The following is a 27908-nucleotide window of genomic DNA, read 5'->3' as shown; positions in this document are numbered from 1 at the left end:
GACAGAAATGACACTTAGTGCTCTGGAATGAGACAAGCACACACTATGCTGATAGCAGAGGAAGGAGACAGCAGACAGAAATGACACTTAGGGCTCTGGAATGAGACAAGCACACACTATGCTGATAGAGGAAGGAGGCAGCAGACAGAAATGACACTTAGTGCTCTGGAATGAGACAAGCACACACTATGCTGATAGAGGAAGGAGGCAGCAGACAGAAATGACACTTAAGCCCTGTACACACATACCGATCGTCGGCCGTCTTTTGTCCAGGGCTGTCGTGTCTGTTGAAAACTGCAAAGACTGCACACGAATTTTGTCGGCCAACAACAGCCGACTGCAGAAGTGATGTCATGTGATGGTTAACTTTCCCTGTCTTTTTTCTTTTCTGAGCATGCCCAGTCTTGCTAATCGGCTGCCTGTCGGCCGAAATCTGTACTGACTGGCGAACAATCGGCCGTTCTGGTGTTGGCCAACAAAAATTTTAATGCCTGCACAACTGATTCTGTTCGGCCGAAAATGCATCATACTAACAAGCCTACAATCGGCCGATCGGTCGTCGGCCGAATATTTACGGCCGACAATCGGTACGTGTGTACGGGGCTTTAGTGCTCTGGAATGAGACAAGCACACACTATGTTGATAGAGGAAGAAGACAGCAGACAGAAATGACACTTAATGCTCTGGAATGAGACAAGCACACAATATAGAGGGATATGCTTTGTTCATATTTCTGAGGTTTACAACCAATTTACAGGAAAAATGTAATGTCCATAACACTCAGGACTTGATCATAAAATACAAAACAAGGCTTTATTTTCCAAGCACACATGATTAATAAATAGGATTATACATTAACACAAGAGTTCACACTAACATTATTTCATTCACAAAATTCCATATTTTCATAGATAATAGCTCATTATACACAGTTTATGAAAATTAAAGTGTTACTAAACCCACAACAGTAAAATCAGTCTCTATATGCAGTAAAGCATGCGTGTTATACTCACTGTGGAACCTAAGGGGTCATTCCTCTGCATTATGTAAAAAGGCTGTTTGATCCTGTCTTCTCTAATCCTCCCCTTCTTGCATTATTCCCATAACATGTCCAGATAAGACAGAGCCTTTGGAGTCAGGCTGCACATGCTCAATTCGGTGTCTATTTCTTTTCTTTGGAGAGTGCGTGGGATCAGCACTGTCCAGATAGAGCAGCCTTTCTCAACCTTTTCAACACAGAGGAACCCTTGAAATAATTTCTGGTCTCGGGGGAACCTCTGCTAAAATTGACTATATTTACAACTCATGACAGTCAGTGGGAAAAACGCTCCTTACTCTTCTCATCATTGGGAAGAATTACCCCCTTACAGATAGCTAAAAGGAAAAATGGAGTCATTGGGAACTTATCTGAGAGGCAGAAATTGCCCATTGCTCAAGGAACCCCGAGCGACCTCAGGAGGAACCCTGGTTGAGAAACCCTGAGACAGAAGGTCAACTCCTCCTACAAGCTTTAACCAGGCACTGATAGAAGTCAGAATACTGCTATATATTGCTGCTAAGAAAAAGGGATTTAGCAGTTTATATTTACTAAAATAATTGCATTTCCATGTTCTGTGTACTGTGGGAGACCAGATATAGTGAGTGCAAGCTCCTGGGTTTAGTAACACTTTAATTTATCCAAAGATAAAAATTGTTAAAATCTTTAAAAAAAAAAAAAAAGTGTCCTATGCAATGTAAACACATGTGAACCTGGCTTCCTGGTCCTCTGGTCATGTGACCACTGATTGCATAGTCAGGGTCAGCTGTGTAATTCATCCACCCAGTGAGCCTGCACAGGGATGAAATCAGACAATTACTGGAGAATTCTAATTGCAGATTTTAGCGATATCAATAAATACAATGTACATACTTCTACTTTTGGTCAGTTTCAAAATATATATATTTTACATGTATTTTTCCTTCTTTTTTAGTTGTGTATATGTGAGATTTACTAAAGGGGTTCGGAATCTTCACACAAATTATGTGAATATTCACGTCAATTATCCAATCGTGTGCAGATAAAATGAACAGTGTTTGCTTTTTACACGATTGGATCATTTAACTTCATGCTGCCCATGTAACGAATTTGCTGCACATCCACGGCCGATGGAGCGTTCTGTGCTGAGAGCAGCGTGCTCCCAGCAGTGACTGAGCTATCAAAAACAGCTCTCAATCCGTACTATGAATGAGGACCACCTCCCTATCATGTGACTACTGTGACAGTCACATGATCAACCGATCCTTCCCATCCCCCAGGCGTACAGACCCTATTAAAGCGATTCTGGGGCTGGGTGGATGTTCACACAATTTGTAGAATAAACTCCTAGTATATAATTCTGCGGTCTGCTATCCAGGCTGGAGGGGGCGCTTTTGTCTTCTTTTCACATTATTACTTTACATCAGGGATGTGCAAACTGAGGCCTTCCAGATGTTGCAGAACTACAAGTCCCATGAGGCATAGCAAGACTCTGACAGCCACAAGCATGACACCCAGAGGCATGATGGGACTTGTAGTTTTGCAACAGCTGGAGGACCACAGTTTGCATATCCCTGCTTTACATCTTAGAGAAGCCTCTTGTGTACATGTGGTATGTTAAGAGATCTTGCAGCTTGTTCAGTGAAACAGGATGGTTCTGTGTAGCAGCTGATCTAGAACTCAGAATAGTTCTGTTTATGAGGATGTTATTTTTCCCCTTTTAGGAGAACCTGACCTGTACAGCTCTGTTTGAGAAGCATAAATAGGTCTGATCTACAACGGCCTCGCAAAAAGAGGAACAGTTTTTTGCATGGGGTAATATAAAAGGTTGGGAACAGTTGTGTACCCGGGGCTACTCATCTAGAACCCTGCTCTGGGTTGGGAATGGTTGTGTACTCGGGGCTACTCATCTAGAACCCAGCTCTTCATTGGGAATGGTTATGTACCTGGGGCTTCTCATCTAGAACCCAGCTCTGGGTTGAGAATGGCTGTGTACCCGGGGCTTCTCATCTAGAACCCAGCTCTTCGTTGGGAACAGTTGTGTACCCGGGGCTACTCATCTAGAACTCTGCTCTGGGTTGAGAACGGTTATGTACCTGGGGCTACTCATCCAGATTCCTGCTCTGGGTTGGGAATGGCTGTGTACCTGGGGCTCCTCATCTAGAACCCAGCTCTTCATTGGGAAAGGTTGTGTACCCAGGGCTACTCATCTAGAACCCTGCTCTGGGTTGGGAACGGTTGTGTACCCGGGGCTACTCATCTATAACCCAGCTCTTTATTGGGAACGGTTGTGTAACCGGGGCTACTCATCTAGAACCCTGCTCTCAGTTGGGAATGGTTGTGTACCCGGGGCTACTCATCTAGAACCCTGCTCTCGGTTGGGAACAGTTGTGTACCTGGGGCTACTCATCTAGAACCCTGCTCTGGGTTGGGAACGGTTATGTACCTGGGGCTACTCATCCAGATTCCTGCTCTGGGTTGGGAATGGCTGTGTACCTGGGGCTCCTCATCTAGAACCCAGCTCTTCATTGGGAAAGGTTGTGTACCCAGGGCTACTCATCTAGAACCCTGCTCTGGGTTGGGAACGGTTGTGTACCCGGGGCTACTCATCTATAACCCAGCTCTTTATTGGGAACGGTTGTGTAACCGGGGCTACTCATCTAGAACCCTGCTCTCAGTTGGGAATGGTTGTGTACCCGGGGCTACTCATCTAGAACCCTGCTCTCGGTTGGGAACAGTTGTGTACCTGGGGCTTCTCATCTAGAACCCTGCTCTGGGTTGGGAACGGTTGTGTACCCGGGCTACTCATCTAGAACCCAGCTCTGGGCTAGGAATGGTTGTGTATCCGGGGCTACTCATCTAGAATCCAGCTCTGGGTTGGGAAAGGTTGTGTACCTGGGGCTACTCACCTAGAACCCTGCTCTGGGTTTGAAACAGCTGGATACCTGGGGCTACTCATCTAGAACCCAGCTCTGGGCTAGGAATGGTTGTGTACCCGGGGCTACTCATCTAGAACCCTGCTCTGGGTTGGGCACGGTTGTGTACCTGGGGCTACTCACCTAGAACCCTGCTCTGGGTTTGAAACAGCTGGATACCTGGGGCTACTTATCTAGAACCCAGCTCTGGGCTGGGAATGGTTGTGTACCCGGGGCTACTCACCTAGAACCCAGCTCTGGGCTGGGAATGGTTGTGTACCCGGGGCTACTCATCTAGAATCCAGCTCTGCGTTGGGAACGGTTGTGTACCTGGGGTTACTCACCTAGAACCCAATCGTGTATCTTGGACTAGCGTAGAACCTTAATCTGAGCAGAGGAAACCCAATGACCTGGGGCTGATCTAAACTTGAACTCAGATGAACAGGATTTGTGTACCTGAGAATTTGAGACTTCCTCCAGATCTCCATAGCAGCCTTTCTTGTGTCGGATCAGATCTCCCCACAGCACAGAATTCCCACAACTGGAAGACAAACACAAAGAGTTCAGTAGATATAACACTAGGTGGCGCTGACACTTATCTACTGTTCCAAGTGCGGGAACCTGCACCCCAGACACACCTCATAGGTTTCCAGTAGGGAGTTGCCCTGTAAATAGAGGCCGTTCTTGCTGCACCTCTAATATGCAATCCACGGTGTAATGCTTTTCAGACAGTGGTGGAGCATCAGCTGCCAGGCATTCAAGGGGTGATACTGCCACCTCCTGAATGCTTTTTGACATGAGGATTTTTGTCACGGTTGTGGCTCAAAACATGAATGGATCATATTTGTAGGTGCTGCCCTGCCAGACACGACAGCAGGTATCATTTTTGCTGTGTCCTATTTACAAGTAGTTAAAGGATAAGGTCACCTTTGGGAACAAGTTACATGTTCTACCTGTTTTTAGGGCCTCATGCACACAGGGCGATAAAAAAAAAAAAAAGAGCTGCAAAGCCAGGTTTGACGGGAAAAAAAGCACTGTGAAAGCTTTTTGTATTGGCATTATTGCACGTTTAGCCACGATACCTTTTAGCAGCGTTTCTATGGCCTTTTCTATTCCGTAATCCATTTAGAACAGAGCACAAGTCGCATGACATGTCAAAATCAATGGTTCTCTATGACAGCCATCTTAACTGATCCGACTTTGAAAAAGGTTCCTGCACTACTTGGGTCTGACTTGATTTGAATGTAAGTCGCATCATCATCTTAACTGATCTGATTTGTGCTATGAGAATCTTAAAAGGAAACCCCACGCCACAATTAAAAAATAGACCGCCCCCCCCCCGATTCATACCAGGCTCCTATAGTATGGATCTTAAAAGGGAACCCCATGCCCATGCCCAAAAAAAAATTATGGCATGGGGTCCCCCCCCCCAAAATACATACTAGACCCTTATCCAAGCATGTAGCCCGGCAGGTCAGAAAAAAGGGGGGGGGGTGAGAAGGCGAGCACCCCCCTACTGAACCATACCAGCCCATATGCCCTTAACATTGGGGGGTTGGTGCTTTGTCCCCATGTTGATGTCCTTGGTCCGATAGCCTATGTGATCTGGGCGGAAAGGGGAGCTGATACTCCCAAAAAAAAGAATGTCCAAAAGTTGAAGGGGAGGGAGGCAGAGAAGCGGAACTTCCCTTTATGGGTGAAGATCTGCTTTATAGTTTCATACCTGCATGTCCGCATTGTACACTGAGCTGCACACATGCAGCTCAGTGTACAATTTCTGCATCTGCTGAGATGAATGAACTCCTGTGCATGAAGTGATCATCAATCCCCATCAATCAAAGCAACCATAGATCAGGAACCTGGAAGTCCAGCCAAAGAAGGTATGGTGGTATGAAACTCACTTATTTATAATGTGCCAACAGGTAGGGTTTTTATGACAGAATCAAGACCCTATCAACCTCTTCTGCCTGTAAGCTGTCATGTTCACCAAGGCACACATGTGCAGCTCAGCAAACATGCACAGCACCCAGTCTGTGCCATGATGGTGTGACTCCTGTGTGGATGCATGGGAATGACGTCATCGTGGCAAAGCCATTTAAAAGGCCAAACAGATGGAACCCAAAAGGAATTCTGGGTGAAGATGGAAGCATCCAAGCACTGACATCACAGTGCTGGAGAACTTGCGCAATTTTAAACGGTAACATGTTGGGTATCTATTTACTCGGCGTGACATCATCTTTCACAATATACAAAAAAAATGGGCTAACTTTACGGTTTAATTTTTTTTAATGCAGTAAAATGTAATTTAAAAAAAAAAAAAAAAGGCGTTTGAAAGCTGCGCAAATACCGCGTGAAAAAAAATATTGCAGTGACCGCCATATTATTCTCCACAGTCTTTGCTAAAATTTATATATATGATGTTTGGGGGTTCTTAGTTTTCTAGCAAAAAAATACTGATTTTAACTTGTAAACAACATGTGTCAAAAATTGGTTTGCTCCTTAAAGTTATAGTAAAGCTATAAACGTTTTACCTTAACCACTTAAGTTACTGCTGAGAACAGACCACAGCAGAAATATAAAAATTGCTCTGGTCTATGGGTGTAATACAAGTGTGAGAGCTGATTTGGAGAGAAGGGGGTTAGAAAAGTTTTGCGCACCTTGGACAGGGACCCTCTATGGGGATAAGTTGTTGGGGTTGCTTCAGGAGGAAGAGTTTAGCCAGACAGATGATATGTGCAGTCAGAGAACAGCCGGGATGGAAGCAGTGCAGAGCGTCATCTTCACTCTGTACAGGAGAGAAGGGTCAATGGTTAATTACAATGACTTCCAGTATTGTCACCTACAATAACAGTAGAGCATCCTCTGGGATTGTAGAGCATCCTCTGGGATGGATGTGTTGATTAGGACACGCCCCCCCCTTGCTCCTAGCGTTGCTGAATAATCCTGATAATGAACAGAATAAGACACACAACTATTACAGGCTTCCAGTTCACAGAGACGTACCTGCACTTTATCATAGCAGACCCGACAACGCTGTAGGGAGGGTTGCTGACTGGTCCCTTCCTCCCCCAGGCCCTTTTCTCCTTGTGTTTTAGAGATCGGACGTGCTCTCACCTGGCCGAAAGCCAAGGGCATGTGAAGAGGAGGCTGGAGCAGGGGGGGCAGCTCCCTATGGTATTCCTGTCGCAGCCAACGCAGGGTGAGCGGTAGGCGGTTCCACGGGGCCACCCGCAACATGTGATAGAGGACCATCAGATGGAAGTCAAAACTGGACTGCTTCTTTGTCTTACGTGGCACGTGGGTGAGCCTGCGGGACACGTGGGGGTGCTGCCATGCCCACTCAAACTAGAAAGAGAAAGACGGAGAGTAAGCAGATTGCATTTTCCTAATTCCTATTTACACTGAACAAAATTATAAAACGCAACACTTTTGTTTTTGCCCCCATTTTTCATGAGCTGAACTTAAAGATCTAGGACTCAAAAGGCCTATTTCTCTCAAATATTCACAAATCTGTCTAATTCTGTGTTAGTGAGCACTTCTCCTTTGCCGAGATAATCCATCCACCTCACAGGTGTGGCATATCAAGATGCTGATTAGACAGCATGATTATTGCACTGGTAATGCCTTAGGCTGGCCACAATAAAAGGCCACTCTAAAATGTGCAGTTTTATCACACAGCACAATGCCACAGATGTCGCAAGTTTTGAGGGAGCGTGCAATTGGCATGCTGACTGCAGGAATGTCCACCAGAGCTGTTGCCCGTGAATTGAATGTTCATTTATCTACCAATGCTGCGAGCTGTGATGGCCACACGGTGCCCCTATTCCCATGGCGCCCTGTGCGGCCCCACAACTCGCACACCCCAAAGGCCAGCCCTGTCTACCATAAGCCGTCTCCAAAGGCATCTCAGAGAATTTGGAGGTTCATCCAACCGGCCTCACAACCGCAGACCACGTGTAACCACACCAGCCCAGGACCTTCACATCCAACATCTTCACCTCCAAGATGGTCTGAGACCGGCCACCCGGACAGCTGCTGCAACAATCGGTTTGCATAACCAAAGAATTTCTGCACAAACTGTCAGAAACCGTCTCAGGGAAGCTCATCTGCATGCTTCTGTTCCTCATCGGGGTCTCCGCCTGTTCTTTTTATATCAGAGATTTTAAAAATGAACTTTATTTTTTTATACATTTTAATGTAATATTACAGCAATTTTTATGTTTTTTAATAAAATTTAATATTACAGCAATTTGTATTTATTTTTTTATTATACTTTAATGTAATAATACAGCAATTTATTTTTCTTGTTTTTTTTTTTTTTTTACATTTTAATGTAATACAACAATTTTTATTTTTTTGTAAATTTTAATGTAATAAAAGCAATTTCTATTTATTTTTTAAACTATTTTAATGTAATATTTTTAATGTAATATTACAGCATTTTTTTAAAAATATACTTTAATGTAATAATACAGCAATTTTTATTTTTTTAATATACTTTAATTTGGGGGGTTAGCTACCAGTAAATAACAACCAGGTGATTGGTAAATCACGGTCCGGGCTTGGTGACCCGCCAGAGGGACTACTAGTAAAGTTGGAGCTGTAGTAGGGAGCAAGAGCCGCATAGGCCGATGTCTCTGTAGTGCCAGCTCCTGTCCCATGCCGAGTGATACCAACTGCACTCCACCTCTTATCCCAGCTGGTGTTCTCCAGAGTGGTGCCAGCAGCAGCAAAGAAGGGATCTTCAGGTCAGTGTGAAGCAATACACTGGGCATGTAGTACAGGGCTGCTTTCACAGTGATGTACTGCGGCTTAACCACACCATGGTTGCAGTGCAGTGTACCTGCAGGTTTTCTGCGGCTTTGCTGCACTTAGCCATAGACTTCTATTACATCCTGCGGGTTTGCTGCGCTCCGCCATAGACTTCTATTATATCCTGCGGGTTTGCTGCACCCAGCCATAGACTTCTATTATATCCTGCGGGTTTGTTGCGCTCAGCCATAGACTTCTATTATATCCTGCGGGTTTGCTGCGCTTAGCCATAGACTTCTATTACATCCTGCGGGTTTGCTGCGCTCTGCCATAGACTTCTATTATATCCTGTGGGTTTGCTGCACTTAGCCATAGACTTCTATTACATCCTGCGGGTTTGCTGCACTTAGCCATAGACTTCTATTACATCCTGCGGGTTTGTTGCACTTAGCCATAGACTTCTATTACATCCTGCGGGTTTGCTGCACTTAGCCATAGACTTCTATTATATCCTGCGGGTTTGCTGCACTTAGCCATAGACTTCTATTACATCCTGCGGGTTTGCTGCGCTCCGCCATAGACTTCTATTACATCCTGCGGGTTTGCTGCACTTGGCCATAGACTTCTATTATATCCTGCGGGTTTGCTGCACTCAGCCATAGACTTCTATTATATCCTGCGGGTTTGCTGCGCTCAGCCATAGACTTCTATTATATCCTGCAGGTTTGCTGCGCTCAGCCATAGACTTCTATTATATCCTGCGAATTTGCTGCGCTTAGCCATAGACTTTTATTATATCCTGCAGGTTTGCTGCACTCAGCCATAGACTTCTATTATATCCTGCAGGTTTGCTGCACTCAGCCATAGACTTCTATTATATCCTGCGGGTTTGCTGCACTCAGCCATAGACTTCTATTATATCCTGCGAATTTGCTGCGCTTAGCCATAGACTTCTATTATATCCTGCAGGTTTGCTGCACTCAGCCATAGACTTCTATTATATCCTGCGGGTTTGCTGCGCTTAGCCATAGACTTCTATTATATCCTGCGGGTTTGTTGCGCTCAGCCATAGACTTCTATTATATCCTGCGAATATGGAAAAACTGAATTTTTGTAAAATCTTACCGTAAAATTCCTTTCTCTGAGTCCTCCGACAGTCGCCGCCACTTCATAATCTTCACTAATGGGGTAATTGACCTTTGCTCCGCAGGAGTAGCTAGGCAACAAGATTTGTTAATATCAAAGCTTTTAGCATATCACACCCCTAGGGGGTGGTCCCCTCAGTCAATACCTCCCTGCTTCCTGCATTCTCAACTCAGTTTCAGTAGCATAGCAGTAGAGTACATAAACAAACCCCAAAAGAGGGGCGGGGGCGGCGACTGTCGGAGGACTCAGAGAAAGGAATTTTACGGTAAGATTTTACAAAAATTCAGTTTTCTCTTACGTCCTCCGACAGTCGCCGCCCCTTCATAACCTTCACTAATGGGGACGTCCCAGAGCAGTGTAGACATGAGGGGTGGGAAAAACGCAGCCGCGCCTAAAGCAACGCAGTACCCACATCAGAGAAAGGAACCTTACCAAAGTAAGAGACCAACTGGGCAACAGGAAAAAAACGTGCTCAACAGGAGCAACAACCCAGGAAAGAACAAGTAACCTAGGGGTAAAACACCCCAACAGCCAAGGACCCAAACAAGGGACCCTAAGGCACTGCCGCACTAAGAACTTTACGGCCAAAGGAAGCATCTGCCGATGCCTGAACATCCACCTTATAGAATTTTGAGAAGGTGTGAACAGACGACCAAGTCGCCGCCTTACACACCTGGGCCACAGAAGCCTGATGACGATAGGCCCAAGACGTACTCAGAGACCTGGTAGAGTGCGCCTTCACAGGGAAAGGAGGAACCTTCCCCTTCAAAGCATAGGCTTGCACAATGGTCTGTCTGATCCATTTGGCGATGGTCGCAGCCGACGCCGCCATGCCCTTCCGAGGACCCTCTGGAAGGACAAATAGAGAATCCGACTTGCGAAAGGATTTCGTCGATGACAGGTAAATCCTGATCGCCCGAACAACATCCAAGGAATGCAAAGCCACCTCCTTTGGATGCTTAGGCTTCGCGCAAAGCGAAGGTAAGACAATGTCCTCATTGAGGTGAAATTCCGAGATCCTCTTCGGAAGAAAAGAAGGGTTAGGTCGTAAGACCACCTTATCCAAGTGAATCACCAAGTAGGGAGAGCTGCAGGACAAGGCCGCCAGCTCCGATACCCTGTGAGCCGAAGTGATCGCCACCAAAAAGGCAACCTTCTTGGACAATAGAGACAACGAGATCTCCCTGATCTTCTCAAAGGGAGCATGTTGCAACACGGACAGAACAAGGTTCAAGTCCCATGGAGGTAAAGGGTCCCTCCGAGGAGGGGCCAAGTGTCGCACCCCTTGAACAAAGGTGCTAACCAATGAATTAGACGCAACAGGGCGTTGAAAGAGAATGGCCAGCGAAGAAATCTGACCCTTAATCGTGGCCAACGCCAAACGCTGGTCCACGCCCGTTTGAAGGAAAGCCAACACTCTCGATACCGAGTACGAGCGAGGGGAATACCCCCTGGACTCACACCAGGCAAAATACGCCTTCCAAGTACGGTAGTAAATCTTCCCCGAAGAGGCTTTTCTAGCCTTGATCAAAGTGGGAATGACCTCAGGGGAGAGACCCCTATCCTTCAGGACCTGGCTTTCAACAGCCAGGCCGTTAAAGCCAGCGACTGTAAAGCAGGATGGAATATCGGCCCTTGAGACAGGAGATCTTCTCGAAGAGGCAGACGCCACGGAGCGTCGACCGCCAGATTCATGAGGTCTGCGTACCAAGACCGGCGAGGCCAGTCTGGCGCCACCAGAATCACCGTGTGCGGTTCCGAGGCCAACCTGCGAAGGAGACTCGACAGCAGCTGAATCGGTGGAAAGGCATACATCAGACGATACTGATGCCAGGGCGCCACTAACGCGTCTGAGGCTACTGCCCGAGGATCGCGCGTCCTTGCCACGAACCATTCCACCTTGTTGTTTAGACGAGACGCGAACAGGTCCACATCTGGGGAACCCCACTTCGCGCACAACATCTGAAAGACATCCAGGTGAAGGGACCATTCTCCCTGGTCCAGGGTCTGGCAACTCAGATAATCCACCTGCCAGTTCTCCACCCCCAGAATGTGAACTGCAGATATCGCCGGGACGTGCGTCTCGGCCCAAGACAGAATGTCGGCTACTTCCAGAGCCGCTCGGGCACTCCTGGTGCCTCCTTGGTGGTTGATGTAGGCCACCGCTGTGGCATTGTCCGTCTGCACCCGAACCGGACGGCCCTGAAGCCTGTCCATCCAACGCAGAAGGCAGAGATTTATCGCTCGCAATTCCAGAATGTTGATCGGAAGGGAGGACTCCTCCTCCGACCAAGTTCCCTGGGCGGACAGAACGCCCAGAACACCACCCCAGCCCGACAGGCTGGCATCCGTGGTGATCACCGTCCACGACAAAGGACGAAAGGACTTGCCCCCCGACACCGCCGGGGACTGGAGCCACCACAAAAGACCCCTTCGGGTGAGGCGGCTCAACGAAATCCGCAGATCCAGAGATTGCGGACGCCCGTCCCACTTGGCCAGGATCTCCGCCTGAAGATCCCGCGTGTGAAACTGGGCGAAGGGAATCGCCTCGAAAGCTGAGACCATCAATCCCAGACACCTCATACACGTCCGGAGGGACGAGCACTGATTGTCCCTGAGGGACCTGACTTTGTCCTGAAGTGTCCGGAGCTTGTCTTCCGGCAGGAAGACCTTCGCTTGAACAGAGTCCAGTATCATCCCCAGGTAGGGAAGACGAACTGACGGACACAGCGTTGACTTTGGCAAATTTATCGTCCAACCGAACTCCTGCAGAGTCTGCATCGTGATGGACAGGTCGTTCACCAGGCCCTGACTGGTCGCAGACCGAATCAAGATATCGTCCAGATACCCCAAGACAGAGATGCCCTGGGCTCTCAATAAAGCCAGGACCGGCGCAAGCACCTTGGTGAAAACCCGCGGAGCCGAAGCGAGACCAAAGGGTAACGCCACGAATTGGTAATGATCCTCCGCAATGGCGAATCGAAGGTACCTCTGGTGACCCTCGAAAATGGGGATGTGAAGGTACGCATCCTTCAAGTCGATGGAGGCCATGAATTCCCCCGGAACCAGGGCAGCCACCACCGAGCGCAGGGATTCCATGCGGAACTTGCGAACCCGCACAAAGCGGTTCAGAGCTTTTAAGTCCAAAATCGGACGTACCTTGCCCTCCTTTCTGGGCACAGTGAACAGATTGGAATAGAACCCCCGAAATCTGTCCCGATGAGGCACCGGAACCACCACTCCCTGGGCCCGCAGGTCCCGCACCGCCAGGTGCAGATCCTGCAAGCGCTCCGGAGACAGCTGAAGATTTGAGGGAAAAAATCTGCTCGCCGGCCGAGAGAGAAACTCGATCTTGTATCCAGATCGAACGATTTCCTGAACCCTGAAAATACAAAGCAAAGAAAAGGGCGCACCAGCCTAGCGCATTATCCTCAGCGAGTTTATTTGGATAAAATTTTTAAAATCAAATACTCACAAACAAACATGAAGTTCAGGCACATCAATTCCATACACCTGCCTCCTGCCAGAGGATCAACGTCTTTACTGGAAGCAGAGGGCTGACGCGTTTCGAGGCCGTGCCTCTTCCTCAGAGCCTAGAGGCCATGGTCAAGTCCATAGTTTAAATATAATATGAAAGGCCAGGCCTCCACATGACCCTTGGGGATGTGGGAGGAGATATCGCCCAAATGGGCGTGACTACACAGCTAATTGCCCAAAACTATTGCAGATCACAATTATAATTACATTTCAATTGGCTAGCTTGGCAGGATTAGATTTCCTGAACCCACCTGTCCCGAATGCGGGCCAGCCAGGGTTGAAGAAAACCGAGCAAACGTCCCCCCACCCCAGAACCGGGTGAGGGCGCCCCTTCAGGCCGAATTGGCATGTGCAGCGGACTTCTGCTTACCTGCCCACGGCTTCTTCTGGGAGCCCTGGCCCTTGAAGGGCTTGCCCTTGTATTGCGACCGAAAGGCACGAAAGGACCCCTGAGAGGGTCTAAACGAGGTATTATTCTTACCGCGAACAAACTTATTCTTGTGAGTTTGGGGTAAGAGAGTGCTCTTACCCCCGGAAATTCCCTTTATCAGCGTATCCAAAGACTCGCCAAAAAGGCGAGATCCCGCGTAGGGCAAATTAACTAAAGTCTTGCGAGAAGATTGGTCAACCGACCAACATTTCAGCCATATCAGGCGACGGTTCAATACCGCCACACTTGAGAGGCGTGCAGCTAAAGGGACTAAATCCAAGTCCGCATCACACAAATACATGACACCCTGATTAATTTGATCCACCATAGCCAATGTCGGTGGAGCAGAGTCAGCCACCAGGGTGCGCCTGAGCACCTGTGCCCAATCCGCAATAGCCTGGGCTGCCAAAATGGAAGCAAAAATAGGCTTCAGCCTAGAACCAGCAACCGTATAAGCATGACGGGCAAGAGACTCCAATCTCCTGTCCGTCGGGTCCCGGAACACCGGGGTATCTTCAGCAGGGATCGCAGTAGATTTATTCAAAACCGCCACCGCGTGATCTACCTGAGGCGGCACACACCAACGCTCATCAGTGGAGGGTGTAAAGGGATAACGCAGCTTGAACTTACTTGGCACAGTAAAGGGCTTCTTTAAATTGCGCCATTGCTCATCAACAGCGCGCTGAAATTCCGCAGGGCAGGGAAAAACCTGCGCTGTTTTGCGTTTCCTTTGCGTCCCATAAGAGGACATCAAAGCAGGAGGACATGGTTCATCCTGCAAACGCAGGGTTTCCTTGATAGAAGCAACCAACTCATCCATGAGTGCAAGCTCTTCAGGCGAGCCAGGGGGAGAATTATCAACCCCTTCTACCTCAGCCTCCCCCTCAGACCCCCCAAGGTCCAGAGATGAGCGAGACCCTGAGAAGGGCACTCCAGCCATAGCAGCCCCATCGCCCTCTGAATCAGAGGAAATAGACAATCTGGGCCGTTTTGCGGATCGATCAGCCATTAGCATCTGCACCTGAGAAGCCAAGTTCGCCACAATAGCAGCCAGATCAGCCCCCCACCAAGGTGGGAGGAAACTTGCAATCCTGAGAATCCATGCCCCAGCAATATTGAAAAAAGGAGGACTGCCCCTTTAAGACCGCGGCGAGCGTAGCCCACCGCACACTACATCCCCCACAGGGATAAGGACACTGAGCAAGGAAATACAGGAAAAAGAAAGGTAAAAACCTGGAGAGACCACACAGGCTGCTGCCACCGATCGCTGTTCCAGAGCAAAAGGAAGTGATGCAATGACTGACCGCCCTATAAAGCCTATGCAGGCTACACAAACATGGCCGCTCGGCTGAGGCATTTTAGGCAATGAGAAAATGGCGCCGACATGTGGCTGTATGATCGATCGCCGCCAAAATGGCGGCGTTTGGCGCCAAAACACCGCGCCGTACCACACAGGGCCGGTCACCATAATTTGCCGCAAAAAAATGGCGGGCCGCAGTAGCGGCCGCCGCACAGCATGTCTAAGCCCAGTCCGCCCCATACTCTCACATAGCAGAGCGGGAGAGCCCCCCCCCGCAGCCCACAGAAAGGCAGCTATAACAGGAATCTGACAGGGAGCTCAGCACTTACACAGACATGCAGGGTCATACAGTCACAGACTGACACCCAGAACAGACAGGTCCCCACATAGAATTGCACTTACCAGTCCGGATGGCGTGGGGAGCCTACTCCAGCGACCAAACCGCTGCACTGAGGACAGGGAGTGTCGCAGCCAGGACGCCGTGGACTGCGGTGCGAAACCGCAAATGGTGTCCGGTGAGGTAGCCACCTCACAGGCAGCATCCCTGCAGCGAACAGGGATGGGTTGTTCAATATGCCAGGAAAACCTGAGCTGAACGCTCGATGGCAGGCTGGGGAACCCCTGGCCCTGAACCCTGGGATCCAGGGTGGCCAGACCGAGACCCAGCTCCGCATGATCATCTTCATCCGAAGAAACTAAACTAATGCTGAGAAAAAGAACAGCTAAGTAAAAGAAAGAGAAAAATACTCAAAATAAAATTAAAAAGAGGATAGAAGGCTGAGACTGAAAGCCCCAGCACAGGATCAGCCAGCTACTCCTAAGCTAGGCAATTGAAAACTGAGTTGAGAATGCTGGAAGCAGGGAGGTATTGACTGAGGGGACCGCCCCCTAGGGGTGTGATATGCTAAAAGCTTTCATATTAACAAATCTTGTTGCCTAGCTACTCCTGCGGCGCAAAGGTCAATTACCCCATTAGTGAAGATTATGAAGTGGCGGCGACTGTCGGAGGACGTAAGAGAAATAGGGTTTCCATCCATCTTGGTTTCATGGACAGGAACGGATGAGATAGCATCGGAGATGTCCCCACTGACATCCGCTGCTCCATCGAGGTGCATGGAGCATCCGATCAGATCCGCCAGAAAAACTGACAGGCGGATCGGTTCGGAAAGCCCGTGTGAAAGGGGCCTAAAACTAAAATGAAATTAAAATTAAATCGAAAACTGACATAAAAATGAACACTACTCTGCTGGCCATTTCTAAATCGGCAACACAATTCCAGCCAGAGCCTGCAATAATAAGACATTAAAGTATGAAAATGTATCGCACTATCACATAAGCATAAGGGGCATTTACTATGCTGCTAAAAGAGAAAAAATTAAGAAAAAGGCTTTTCTTATTATTTTTTCTTATTAATAATAATAATAATAATAATAATAATAATAATGCTGGTAATATGTGCGATGACATTACAGCCAATAGAGTTTACAGTTTTTGGGTTTTAAAGTTGCACTTCTGTTTGTCAAAAAGCAATATTTCTGTTTGTTTATGAAACTCGGTTTTATTTATAAAGAGGTTATATACCGCAACTATGGGCATAGCGCTGGCAAGGCTGCAACTATGGGCACAGCGATGGTGAGGCTGCAACTATGGGCACAGCGATGGCAAGGCTGCAAGTATGGGCACAGCGCTGGCAAGGCTGCAAGTATGGGCACAGCGCTGGCAAGGCTGCAAGTATGGGCACAGCGCTGGCAAGGCTGCAAGTATGGGCACAGCACTGGCGAGGTTTCAAGTATGGGCACTGTGCTGGCGAGGCTGCAAGTATGGGCACAGCGCTGGCGAGGCTGCAAGTATGGGCACTGCGCTGGCGAGGCTGCAAGTATGGGCACTGCGCTTGCGAGGCTGCAAGTATGGGCACTGCGCTTGCGAGGCTGCAATGATGGGCATAGCGCTGGCGAGGCTGCAATGATGGGCATAGCGCTGGCGAGGCTGCAACTATGGGCATAGCGCTGGCGAGGCTGCAACTATGGGCACAGCGATGGTGAGACTGCAACTATGGGCACAGCGATGGCAAGGCTGCAACTATGGGCACAGCGCTGGCAAGGCTGCAACTATGGGCACAGCGCTGGCGAGGCTGCAAGTTTGGGCACAGCGCTGGCGAGGCTGCAAGTATGGGCACTGCGCAGGCGAGGCTGCAAGTATGGGCACAGTGATGGCGAGGCTGCAAGTATGGGCACTGCGCTGGCGAGGCTGCAAGTATGGGCACAGCGCTGGCGAGGCTGCAAGTATGGGCACAGCGCTGGCGAGGCTGCAAGTATGGGCACAGCGCTGGCGAGGCTGCAAGTATGGGCACTGCGCTTGCGAGGCTGCAAGTATGGGCACTGCGCTGGTGAGGCTGCAATGATGGACACTGCGCTGGCGAGGCTGCATTTGTGGGCACTGCGCTGATGAGGAGGCTGAATTTGTGGGCACTGCGCTGATGAGGAGGCTGCATTCCTGGGCACTGGTGAGACTGCATTTCATTTAAAAAAATGTTCTGAGTTCAAAGCTGTTTATTTTAAATTTCAGCTTTTTTCCTGAAAGTTCTCTCCTAAAATTTAGGTGCGTGCTATACGCCGGCGCGTACTATACGCCGGCGCGTACTATACGCCGGCGCGTGCTATACGCCGGCGCGTGTTATACGCCGATAAATACGGTATATAACAATGGCTAAATCTGTGTCTGTAGTGCGTGTTCTAACCTTAATACCAGAAATAATAACATATTCTTCCATTTTTACTCCAGGAATATATAATTAGTTTGTAAATTCTAGACAAATGTTTTAAATATTGCATTACAATTTACCTAAACCCATTCCATTTGTAGTAGATTTTACTCGACTAAAATAAGACTAAAAAACAATTCAGTTGACTAGAATACGACTAAAACTAAAATGGCTTTTCTTCCTTTCTTTCTTCTCTTTTCTATTGCTTCTCTTTCTTTGTATCTTTAAGAAATAAAAAAAAAGTTAAAAACTTCTTTTTGAGACATTGGAGAATTCTGGTGGAAGGCATAAACGGGTTCATGTCAAGTATGAAAATTGCTTTTCTTTCTTGTTTTTGATCTATTTATGTATATGTGAATATATAAGCAATAATTATATGAAGGTATTGTACAGGTCAGGTTATATGAATAATGTAGTGAAATCTCTCCTTTGTTCTCTTTATAATAAATAAATAAAATTAAAAAAAAAAGAAAAAAACTAAAATGGCATTTTAGTCAAAATACTAGGACTAAAACGAAATCGAAATTTGCTGCCACAATTAACGCTGGGTGTCATTGGCCTGGTTTAATAAAAACTGGCCAACATTCGGCCCGTGTGTATCCCAGCCAGCCTGACAGAAGCCGGCCGTTCCGCTGGTCTATGGTGGCTGCGTTAGTTTTCTTTTTTCTTCATTTTCACCTCGACTAGCCTGTCCTAGAGTGACAAGGAAGTCGGCTGTTCCGCTGGCTTCTGTCGGATGAGCATGCTGGAAAACCAGCAGCTGACCAGCCAATGAGCAGGGCTGTGTCCTTGCAGCCACAGCGTCACAACTGACATGAATGCGATTGCATGTGCGCAGATGCACTGATCACCTGTGCATCCAATGCGGGCAAAACACAGCCCTTCACAGGTGTATGGTTAAAGCGGAGTTCCGCTCATTTGCTTCCTCCCCCCCCCCCCCCTCCGGTGCCACATTTGGCACGTTTCAGGGGGGAGGGGGGAATGGGTACCTGTTTTTGACTGGTACCCTTCCCCACCTCCGGAAGATGGCGCTGCGGCGCTGGTACTCGTGAGTTTGGCCCCCTCCTCCTTCCCCCACCGCTGAGCCAATCCAAATGTGCAGCGAGCTACGTGCATGCGCAGTAGAGACCCACCCGTGAAGCCGCAAGGCTTCATTGCCGGGTTCCCTGACCTGCAATGGCGGCGGCAGCACCGACAGCCGATGGAAACGTCAGCTGCAGTGCCGACATCGCTGGACTCCAGGACAGGTAAGTGTCCTAATATTAAAAGTCAGCAGCTACAGTATATGTACAGTATATATGTATAGTATGTGTACAGTATATATGTATAGTGTGTGTACAGTATATATGTATAGTATGTGTACAGTATATATGTATAGTATGTGTACAGTATATATGTATAGTGTGTGTAGCTGCTGACTTTTAATTTTAAGAGGGGGGTGGGGGGGTGGAACTCCGTTTTAACCACTTAAGCCCCGGAGGATTTGGCTGCTAAAGGACCAGGGGTTTTTTTGCGATTTTTTACTGCGTGACTTTAACGGACAATTGCGCGGTCGTGCGACGCTGTACCTAAACGAATTTGACGTCCTTTTTTTCCCACAAACAGAGCTTTCTTTTGGTGGTATTTGATCACCTGTGCGATTTTTTGATCACGCGCTATAAACAAAAAAAGAGCGTAAATTTTGCAAAAATAACAATATTTTTCACATTTTTTTATATGAAATTCCCCCAAAAAAAATGTAAAAATCAAAATTTTTTAACATTTTTCGGCCAATTTGTTTTATGCTACCTATGTTTGGTAAAAAAAAAAAAAATCGCAAAAAGCGTATTTTGATTGGTTTGCGCAAAAGTTATTGCGTTTACTAACAAAGGGAAAGATTTTTGTCATTTTTGGTGTTTTTTTTTTAACGCGTAATGGCGGCGATCTGCGATTTTTTTTCGGTACTGCGACATTGCGGCGGACAGATCGGACCCTTGACTGACATTTTTGATACTTTTGGGGGTACCAGTGACATTACTGCAGTAATCAGTGCTATACATATGCACTGTTACTGCAAAAATGACACTGGCAGGGAAGGGGTTAACTTTATTGGACAGGGAGGGGTTAAGTGTGTCCTAGGGGCGTGATTCTAACTGTGCAGGGACATTGCTATTGGTGTAAAAGCAAAGATCAACGGTTCTACATAGTAGAACGGTCAGATCTTCACTTTTACACAGGGAGAACTGACAGGCAGCTTGTTTACACAAGCCGCTCTGTCTTTCTCCCTTCACAGGAGCGATCGTAGTGTGACTGGCGGACATCGAGTCCGCCGGTCACACGCACTGACTTGTCTGTGAACGAGCCGCGGCGGGCGCGCGCCCGCCCGCAATAGGCTCGCAAGTCAGTGACAGGCGAGTGACGTATCGATACGTCACTCTGCCTGGCCGGGGCTGACCGCTGCAGTATATAGTCGTGCGGCGGTCGGCAACTGGTTAAATAGACCCGTGTAAACAAGGTCTTATCTTCCTCGTTCCCACACTGGTGTGACTTGTCATGTGATTTGACATGATTTGCCGAATCGCATTGACAAGTCGCACCCTATTGTCGGGAATGGAACCGTTCAAATCAGTACAACGCCAACTTTGCAGTGCTGCACCAATTTGAAAAAGAAGTTTCTGCACTACTCTTGGCAATTTCATGAAGTCGTACAATTGTCAGCCGAGTCGCACAGACATGCGGCTTTGAAATCGTGTGATTTCAAGTGAAGTCGCACGATTTCAAAGCCGCATTCAGTGTAAAGCAGGGCTAAAAGCCAATACACAGCATACAGACTGCAAAGTGTCAGCAGCACTCTTTCAGGCTAATGCCTCGTACACACGCACCGATTGTCGGCCGACCGATCGGCCGTCTTTTGTCCAGTGTTGTTGTGTTGGTTGAAATGTGCCTAGACTGCACACGAATTTTCTCGGCCAACAAAAACCAACTTCAGAAGTGATGTCATGTGCTGGTTTACTTTCCGTGTGTTTTTTCTTCTCTGAGCATGCCCAGTCTTGCTCATCTGATTTTTGTCTGCCGAAATCTGTACTGACTGACGGCCAACAAAAATTTTATAGCCTGCACACCAGATTTTCTTCGGCCGAAAAGTCGCAGTCGGTTGTCGGAATCATCATACTAACAAGCCGACAATCGGCCGATCGGACGTTGGCCGAAAATTCACGGCCAACAATCGTTGCGTGTGTACAAGGCTTAACTCTAGTTTATTTCTGAATAGTCAGAGAAAACAGAATTTATTAAAAGTCGGAGGAAGTTCTACAATTTATCTTACCCTCAGGGCTGCAATATCATTGGGGAACCCATGGACAATCAGTACCATGTCCCTGTATAGGGGGGAAACAAAATAAAGAATAAGATATACGCTTTTCAATAAATAAAATACTTATAATATTATTAATAACCCCCCCCCCCCACATAATTCTTATTAACCTATAGCTGTGATGAGCTGCCCCCTTGGCCAATAGGAATGTGTATGAGAAGGGAGGAGGGAAGTAAGCTTTATCATTACAAGGAATCGCACCGCTCTGCCTGCTACACGTGGCTGTGGTAGAAGTAAAGCATTGCTATGATCACCTATGCTTGCCCTTCATACTAGCAGCTCTCTATTTTTTTAAGTGCATCTTAACCCAAAAACAAAAACATAAGGTATTGGAGCTGAGCAGTACTTAAATGTGGTGGCTGCTTTAGTTTTCTTTTTCACTTTTTTCTGTATTTTCACCTCGACTAGCCTGTCCTAGGGTGACAAGTCTCACTGTACTGTATCTATGGAGGAGCAGTGTTGTCACCCTAAGACGCTCCTCTGATTTGGACTACAGACCATTAGCGGCTGGTGCTCCATGGGTCGGGGGGGCGGCGGCGCCAGATGGACCCCCCCGGAACATACCAGCCCGCACACCATACCCACCCCCTTCCCCCGGTCGCGGGCTCACTCACCCTGCCTGGACATGTGGAGGGAGGGCAGGCAGCAGCAGCAGTGGCACCTTCTTTCCCCTGTCTTCTGCGTCTCCTCCCTCCTCCTCCATGGCCAATGGCATGGCTTCTCCTTTCGGCCAATCAGGAAATAGGTCTCAGGACCCGCTTCCTGATTGGCAAGGAGGAGCATCCGTGTGACAATAGCGAATATTCATTGGCAATTGTCACACAACTGGGTGGGCTCCTCCCACAATTTTTTGAAGCCTATTAGAGCCTCTGGCTCTAATCACGTGCTTACAAAAAAATAGCCCCATTGAACTCCATGCATCCGGCACCCTGCATGTAGATTAGGGGGCCGGACGCATGGATAGGGGGGGCGGCGCCCCTGCGCCCCCCAATGTACCAGCCGCCACTGCTACAAACTCCTTCCCTCTCCTCTAGTGGTGCACCAAAATGAAAAATCTGGGCCGAAATGTAAAATTCAGGATGCACTTGGCCGAAATAGACAGTTTTTAAAAAAAGATTTATATATTGTTTTTTATATATAATTGTATTATATTCGTCTTTTTAACCACTTCTGGACTGGAAGGATTTGCCCCCCTTAATGACCAGACCATTTTTTGTGATTCGGCACTACGTTAACTAACGGAAAATTGCGCAGTCGTACGACGCTGTACCCAAATGAAATTGATGTCTTTTTTATCCCACAAACTGAGCTTTCTTTTGGTGGTATTTGATCACCTGTGCGATTTTTAATTTTTGTGCTATAAACAAAAAAAGAGCGTAAATTCTGAAAAAAAAAGATATATATTTTTCACATTTTTAAACATTCCCCAAAAAAAAAAAACCTTTAAAATCTATTTTTTCATCCTTTTTAGGCCAATTTGTTTTCTGCTACATATTTTTGGTAAAAAAAATCTCAATAAGCGTATTTTGATTGGTTTTGCGCAAAAGTCATCACATCTACAAACTACGGGAAAGATTTATGTAATTTTTATTTATTACTAGTAATGGCGGCGATCTGTGATTTTTTTTTAGCGGGATTGTAAAATTGCGGCGGACAGATCGGACCCCTAACTGACATTTTTGACACCTTTGGGAGGACCAGGACCAATATGCACTGTTACTGTACTAATGACACTGGCAGAGAAGGGGTAAACACTGTGGGTGATCAAGGGGTTAAGTGTGAGCCTAGGGGAGTGATTCATTATTACAGTAACAGTCGATATACAGCGGCAGGGTCCCGTGATTCGCTGTACGGCGGTTCGTGGGAGCGATCCTGAAGGCGCACGCGCCCACTCGCCAGTGGGGAAGCCGACCTGGGGGACCTGCGATTGCTCCCCATAAAGAGAGAATGGCGGTCTGCTGTTGTAAACACAGCAGACCGTTGTTCTCTCAGCTACCAACACAGAGCCCCTGTGTTCCTGCTATTTACAAACACAGGTCTCTGTATTGATATCACAAGCCCATCCCCCCACAGTTAGAAAGCACCCCCTAGGCTCACATTTAACCCTTTGATCGCTTCTGGTGTTAACCCCTTCCCTGCCAGTGTCATTATTATAGTAACACTGCATATTTTTAGCACTGATTACTGTAGTAAAGTCACTGGTACTCCCACATTGGCAGGGAAGGGGGGTAACCTATGGGTGATCGAAGGGTTAAGTGTGAGCCTCGGGGGTGCTTTCTAACTGTATGGGGGAGGGACTTGTGAAATGACCATAGAGACATGTGATCCTATATAAAAAGATCACAGGAGGTCTGTGATCATTCCAGAGAGAAGAACGGTCAGATGTGTTTACAACAGCTGACTGTCCTCTATCAGCGGGGAGCGATCGCGGGTTCCCGGCGGCAATCGCAGCTGCCTAGAAAGGTGCAGAGGTGCCGGCGGCCCTGTGGATTACCATCCCCGGTGCCTAGTGGGGGTAGGCACACGCCTCAGATGGCACGCGCTCACCCCCAGGAGAGCTCCCGCGAACCGCCGTACAGGTACGGCAGTTTGCTCAGCCAATTGGCAAGTGGTTAAGAGTTTTATTAACACCAAATATTCCCTCCTCCCCATTCTAAATACTGGGGTCCATTGTGATCCATCACCCAGTGACATGCTGATGGTTTCTCCTCCTTACCAGGGTCCTCTCCCACTCGTCTTCCAGGCTCCCCCTTTGTGCTTCCCCCCATTGTGTTGCTGGATGCGCCTCTCAGGATTCACCGTGAAGCCGATGTAGATGCGTCCTTTGTATTTTGGGTTGGTGCAGAATAAGAGATAGACGCCATAGAAGCTCTCCACCTCCACCACCATCCTCTCTGCTTGTCAGGAGATTCTGAAGACGGACCGGCAGCACGATGTGTTCCTGTACACTGACCACAGACAATACAGGGGAAAGACAAGTGAAAAAACATGTCTGCCGCTCACAGTTCCATGACACCGGGTCACCCCCCCGGCAGACGATGTGCTCTCCCTATGCCCCAGCCAACACTACATCCAAAGCAGAAAAACGCCAATCACACTGCTAAAAATTCAATGCAGCTGTAACTTTATTGTTCTGGACAAGCAGACACAAAGGGCCAGACATTCACCTCTGGGACTACAGATGAGCCCAGTTTTGGGTGAAACGTCCCAGAGAAGGAGGTCCCAGGTGGGACTGTGTGTCTGCCTGGCCAGAACAATAAAGTTACACCTACAGTAAAATGTAACCACTTCTGGACCGAAAAGGATTTCCCCCCTTAATGACCAGGCCAGCCCCGGCCAGGCAAAGTGACGTATATATACGTCACTAGCCTGTGACCGGTTTGTGAGCCAATAGCGGGCGAGCGCGCGCCCGCTGAGGTGCGCGCCCGCCCCGGCTCGTTCACGGAGGAGTCCGCGCGTGTGACCGGCGGACCCGATGTCCGCCGATCACACTACGATCGTCGGTACAGCGGGAGAAAGGCGGGCGGCTTATGTAAACAAGCCGCCTGTCATTCTCCCCTGTGTAAAAATGTAGATCAGACGGTTCTACTATGTAGGACCGTTGATCTGTTTTACAATAGTAGCCATGTCCCATCACAGTTATAAACACGCCCCTAGGACACACTTAACCCCTCCCTCTCCAATACAGTTAACCCCTTCCCTGCCAGTGTCATTTTTACAGTAACAGTGCATATGTATAGCACTGATTACTGCAGTAATGTCACTGGTAACCCCAAAAGTGTCAAAAATGTCAGTCAAGGGTCCGATCTGTCCGCCGCAATGTCGCAGTCCCGCAAAAAAAAAAAAAAAAAATCGCAGATCGCCGACATTACTCGTTAAAAAAAAAAAAAAAAACACCAAAAATATTTCCCTTTGTTAGTAAACGCGATAACTTTTGCGCAAACCAATCAAAATACGCTTTTTGCGATTTTTTTTTTTACCAAACATATGTAGCATAAAACAAATTGGCCGAAAATGTTAAAAAATTTTGATTTTTACATTTTTTTTTGGGGGAATTTCATATAAAAAAATTTGAAAAATATTGTTATTTTTGCAAAATTGAGGCTATTTTTTTGTTTATAGCGCGTGATCAAAAAATCGCACAGGTGATCAAATACCACCAAAAGAAATCTCTGTTTGTGGGAAAAAAAGGACGTCAAATTCGTTTAGGTACAGCGTCGCACGACCGCGCAATTGTCCGTTAAAGTCACGCAGTAAAAAAATCTCAAATAACCCCCTGGTCAGGAAGGGGGTAATATCTTCCGGGGCTTAAGTGGTTAACGGATAATTGCGCTGTACCCAAATGAATTTGATGTCCTTTTTTCCCCACAAACAGAGCTTTCTTTTGGTGGTATTTGATCACCTATGCGATTTCTTGATCATGCGCTATAAACTAAAAAAGAGTGACAATTGTGAAAAAAAAAAATATATATTTTTCACATTCTGCTATATAACATTCCCGAAAAAAAAATTTAAATCTAATTTTTTATCCTTTTAGGCCAAATTTGTTTTCTGCTACATATTTTTGGTAAAAAAAAAAAAAAAAAAATAAGCGTATTTTGATTGGTTTGTGCAAAAGTTATTGGGCCTACTAACTACGGGAAAGATTTATGTCATTTTTATTTTTTTATTTTTTTCTACAAGTAATGGCGGCGATCTGCGATTTTTAGCAGGACTGCGACATTGCGGCGGACAGATCGGACCCCCTAACTGACATTTTTGACACTTTTTAGGGGGACCAGTGACATTACTACAGTAATCAGTGCTAAAAATATGCGCTGTTACTGTAATAATGACACTGGCAGGGAAGGGGTGATCAAAGGGTTAATTGTGAGCCTAGGGGAGTGTTTTCTAACTGTGGGGGAGGGGCTTGTGAAATTATCACATAGACCTGTGATCCTATATAGAAGGCTCACAGGAGCTCTGTGATCATTCCAGGGAGAAGATTAGTCAGTTAGGAGTCCGATCTGTCCGACGCAATGTCGCAGTCCCGCAAAAAAATCGCAGATTGCCGCCATTACTTGTAAAAAAAAAACCACACAATAAAAATGACAAATCTTTCCCTTAGTAAACACAATAACTTTTGCACAAACCAATCAAATATGCTTTTTGCGATTTTTTTTTACCAAAAATATGTAGCAGAAAACAAATTGGCCTAAAATGTTAAAAAATTTTGATTTTTACATTTTTTTTTTTTGGGGGAATGTTATATAGCAGAATGTGAAAAATATTGTTTTTTTTTTCAGAAGGGTCGCACTTTTTTTGTTTATAGTGCAAAAAATAAAAATCGCACAGGTGATCAAATACCACCAAAAGAAAGCTCTGTTTGTGGGGAAAAAAGGACGTCAATTTTATTTGGGTACAGCGTCACATGACCGCGCAATTGTCAGTTAAAGCAAATCGCAAAATATGGCCTGGTCATTAAGGGGGGTAAAACCTTTTGGTCTAGAAGTGGTTAGTATTATTATTAGTAGTATTAACACCCTAACAAAAAAAAAAAATAATAAATAACCCTAACCCCTAATCATGAGGCTGCATTCACATGTCAGCGTATGGATCGCGGGCAGAATCGCCGCGATTCCGCCTGCGATCCGGAAATCATTGCAAATCACGGGACGCCTGTGCATTGCCCGTGATTTGCAATAGCACCCCAAACGCTGAGCGATGTTGCCGCGATTTCCGCCTGCCGAATCGAGGTAACATCGCGCAAAAAAAATTGCAGGACGCAATACGCTCCAAAGAAGCTCTTGTACTTTTTTGGGCGTAATCAGTCCCGCGATTTTTTTTTTTGCGCGATGTTACCGCGATTCGGCAGGCGGAAATCGCGGCAACATCGCTCAGCGTTTGGGGTGCTATTGCAAATCACGGCCAATGCACAGGCGTCCCGCGATTTGCAATGATTTCCGGATCGCAGGCGGAATCGCGCCGATTCTGCCCGCGATCCATACGCTGACATGTGAATGAAGCCTAAGTGCTAATAAAAAAAATGCAAAAAAATCTGTAAAAACAAAATTGCGCATAAAGACACGCAAAAACAAAAAAAACACCGGAAAAACGCTCAAAGACGCTAGGCTCAAGTGTGAATAGCTGGAGTTTGACTCCAATTTGTTAGTGTAACTAAATCTGCTAATCCATCGAACTCTCCCCTCCCCCCCCAAACTAACAACCCCGCTGCCCCCCTGTGCTCCTTCATCCAGAGCGGGGTCTCTAATACAGGAGGAGTGTTACTGGGAAGATGACATGTAATAAATGAGTAATATCAGATATTAGATTGTAAGCTCTAACGAGCAGGGCCCTCTGATTCCTTTTGTTCCAAATTGTAATGTAACTGTAATGTCTGCCTTCATTTTGTTAAGCGCTGCGCAAACTGTTGGCGCTATATAAATCCTGTATAATAATAATAATATAATTTCCTGGCTCCTCCATGGCAGAGCATACTGAACTAGCACATGTGTGCTGCCATGGAGGGGCCAGGATAAGACAATTCCGGGAAGTATGATACAATCTTCTGGTATAATATTCTAACAGTGCACTAACCAGCTGCCAGTCCCTCTTGCCCTTCTTCCGCCTGTCCTACGTCACTTCCTGTTTACATACCATTTCCCTAACAACTAGGCTGACCTCCTATACGCCTGATAGATTCATTCCCTGTACCGAGAAA

At 47.1% G+C, this 27908-nt stretch overlaps 1 protein-coding gene across 1 annotated transcript; it reads right to left on the bottom strand.

The window, feature by feature from the left end:
* Positions 1-1716: 1716 nt before the first annotated feature.
* LOC309558165 (structure-specific endonuclease subunit slx1) lies at positions 1717-27839 on the bottom strand. Its single transcript, XM_082261175.1, has 7 exons — positions 27783-27839; positions 23925-24157; positions 21161-21212; positions 6934-7275; positions 6588-6715; positions 4387-4471; positions 1717-1828 (listed from the first exon to the last, which is right to left on the bottom strand). Exons 2-7 carry the CDS (start codon positions 24095-24097, stop codon positions 1799-1801), a joined length of 810 nt encoding a protein of 269 aa, XP_082117301.1. The 5' UTR covers positions 24098-24157; positions 27783-27839; the 3' UTR covers positions 1717-1798.
* Positions 27840-27908: the final 69 nt, after the last annotated feature.

This window comes from Pelophylax lessonae (assembly GCF_965119305.1).
Source record: "Pelophylax lessonae genome assembly, chromosome: 6".
NCBI classification, from domain to species: Eukaryota; Metazoa; Chordata; class Amphibia; order Anura; family Ranidae; genus Pelophylax; species Pelophylax lessonae.
The sequence above is the reverse complement of the archived record's forward strand: the minus strand, read 5'-3'. Positions and strand labels throughout refer to the sequence as shown.

Excerpts from the sequence above, each read along its gene's own strand:
- LOC309558165 (XM_082261175.1), bottom strand. The coding sequence starts at position 24,097 with ATGGTGGTGGAGGTGGAGAGCTTCTATGGCGTCTATCTCTTATTCTGC. Across the intron at positions 7,276-21,160 it reads ATGATATTGCAGCCCTGAGG|TTTGAGTGGGCATGGCAGCA; the intron begins GTAAGATAAATT and ends TTCTCTTTCTAG. Across the intron at positions 1,829-4,386 it reads AGGAAGTCTCAAATTCTCAG|GCTCACTGGGTGGATGAATT; the intron begins GTACACAAATCC and ends ATCCCTGTGCAG.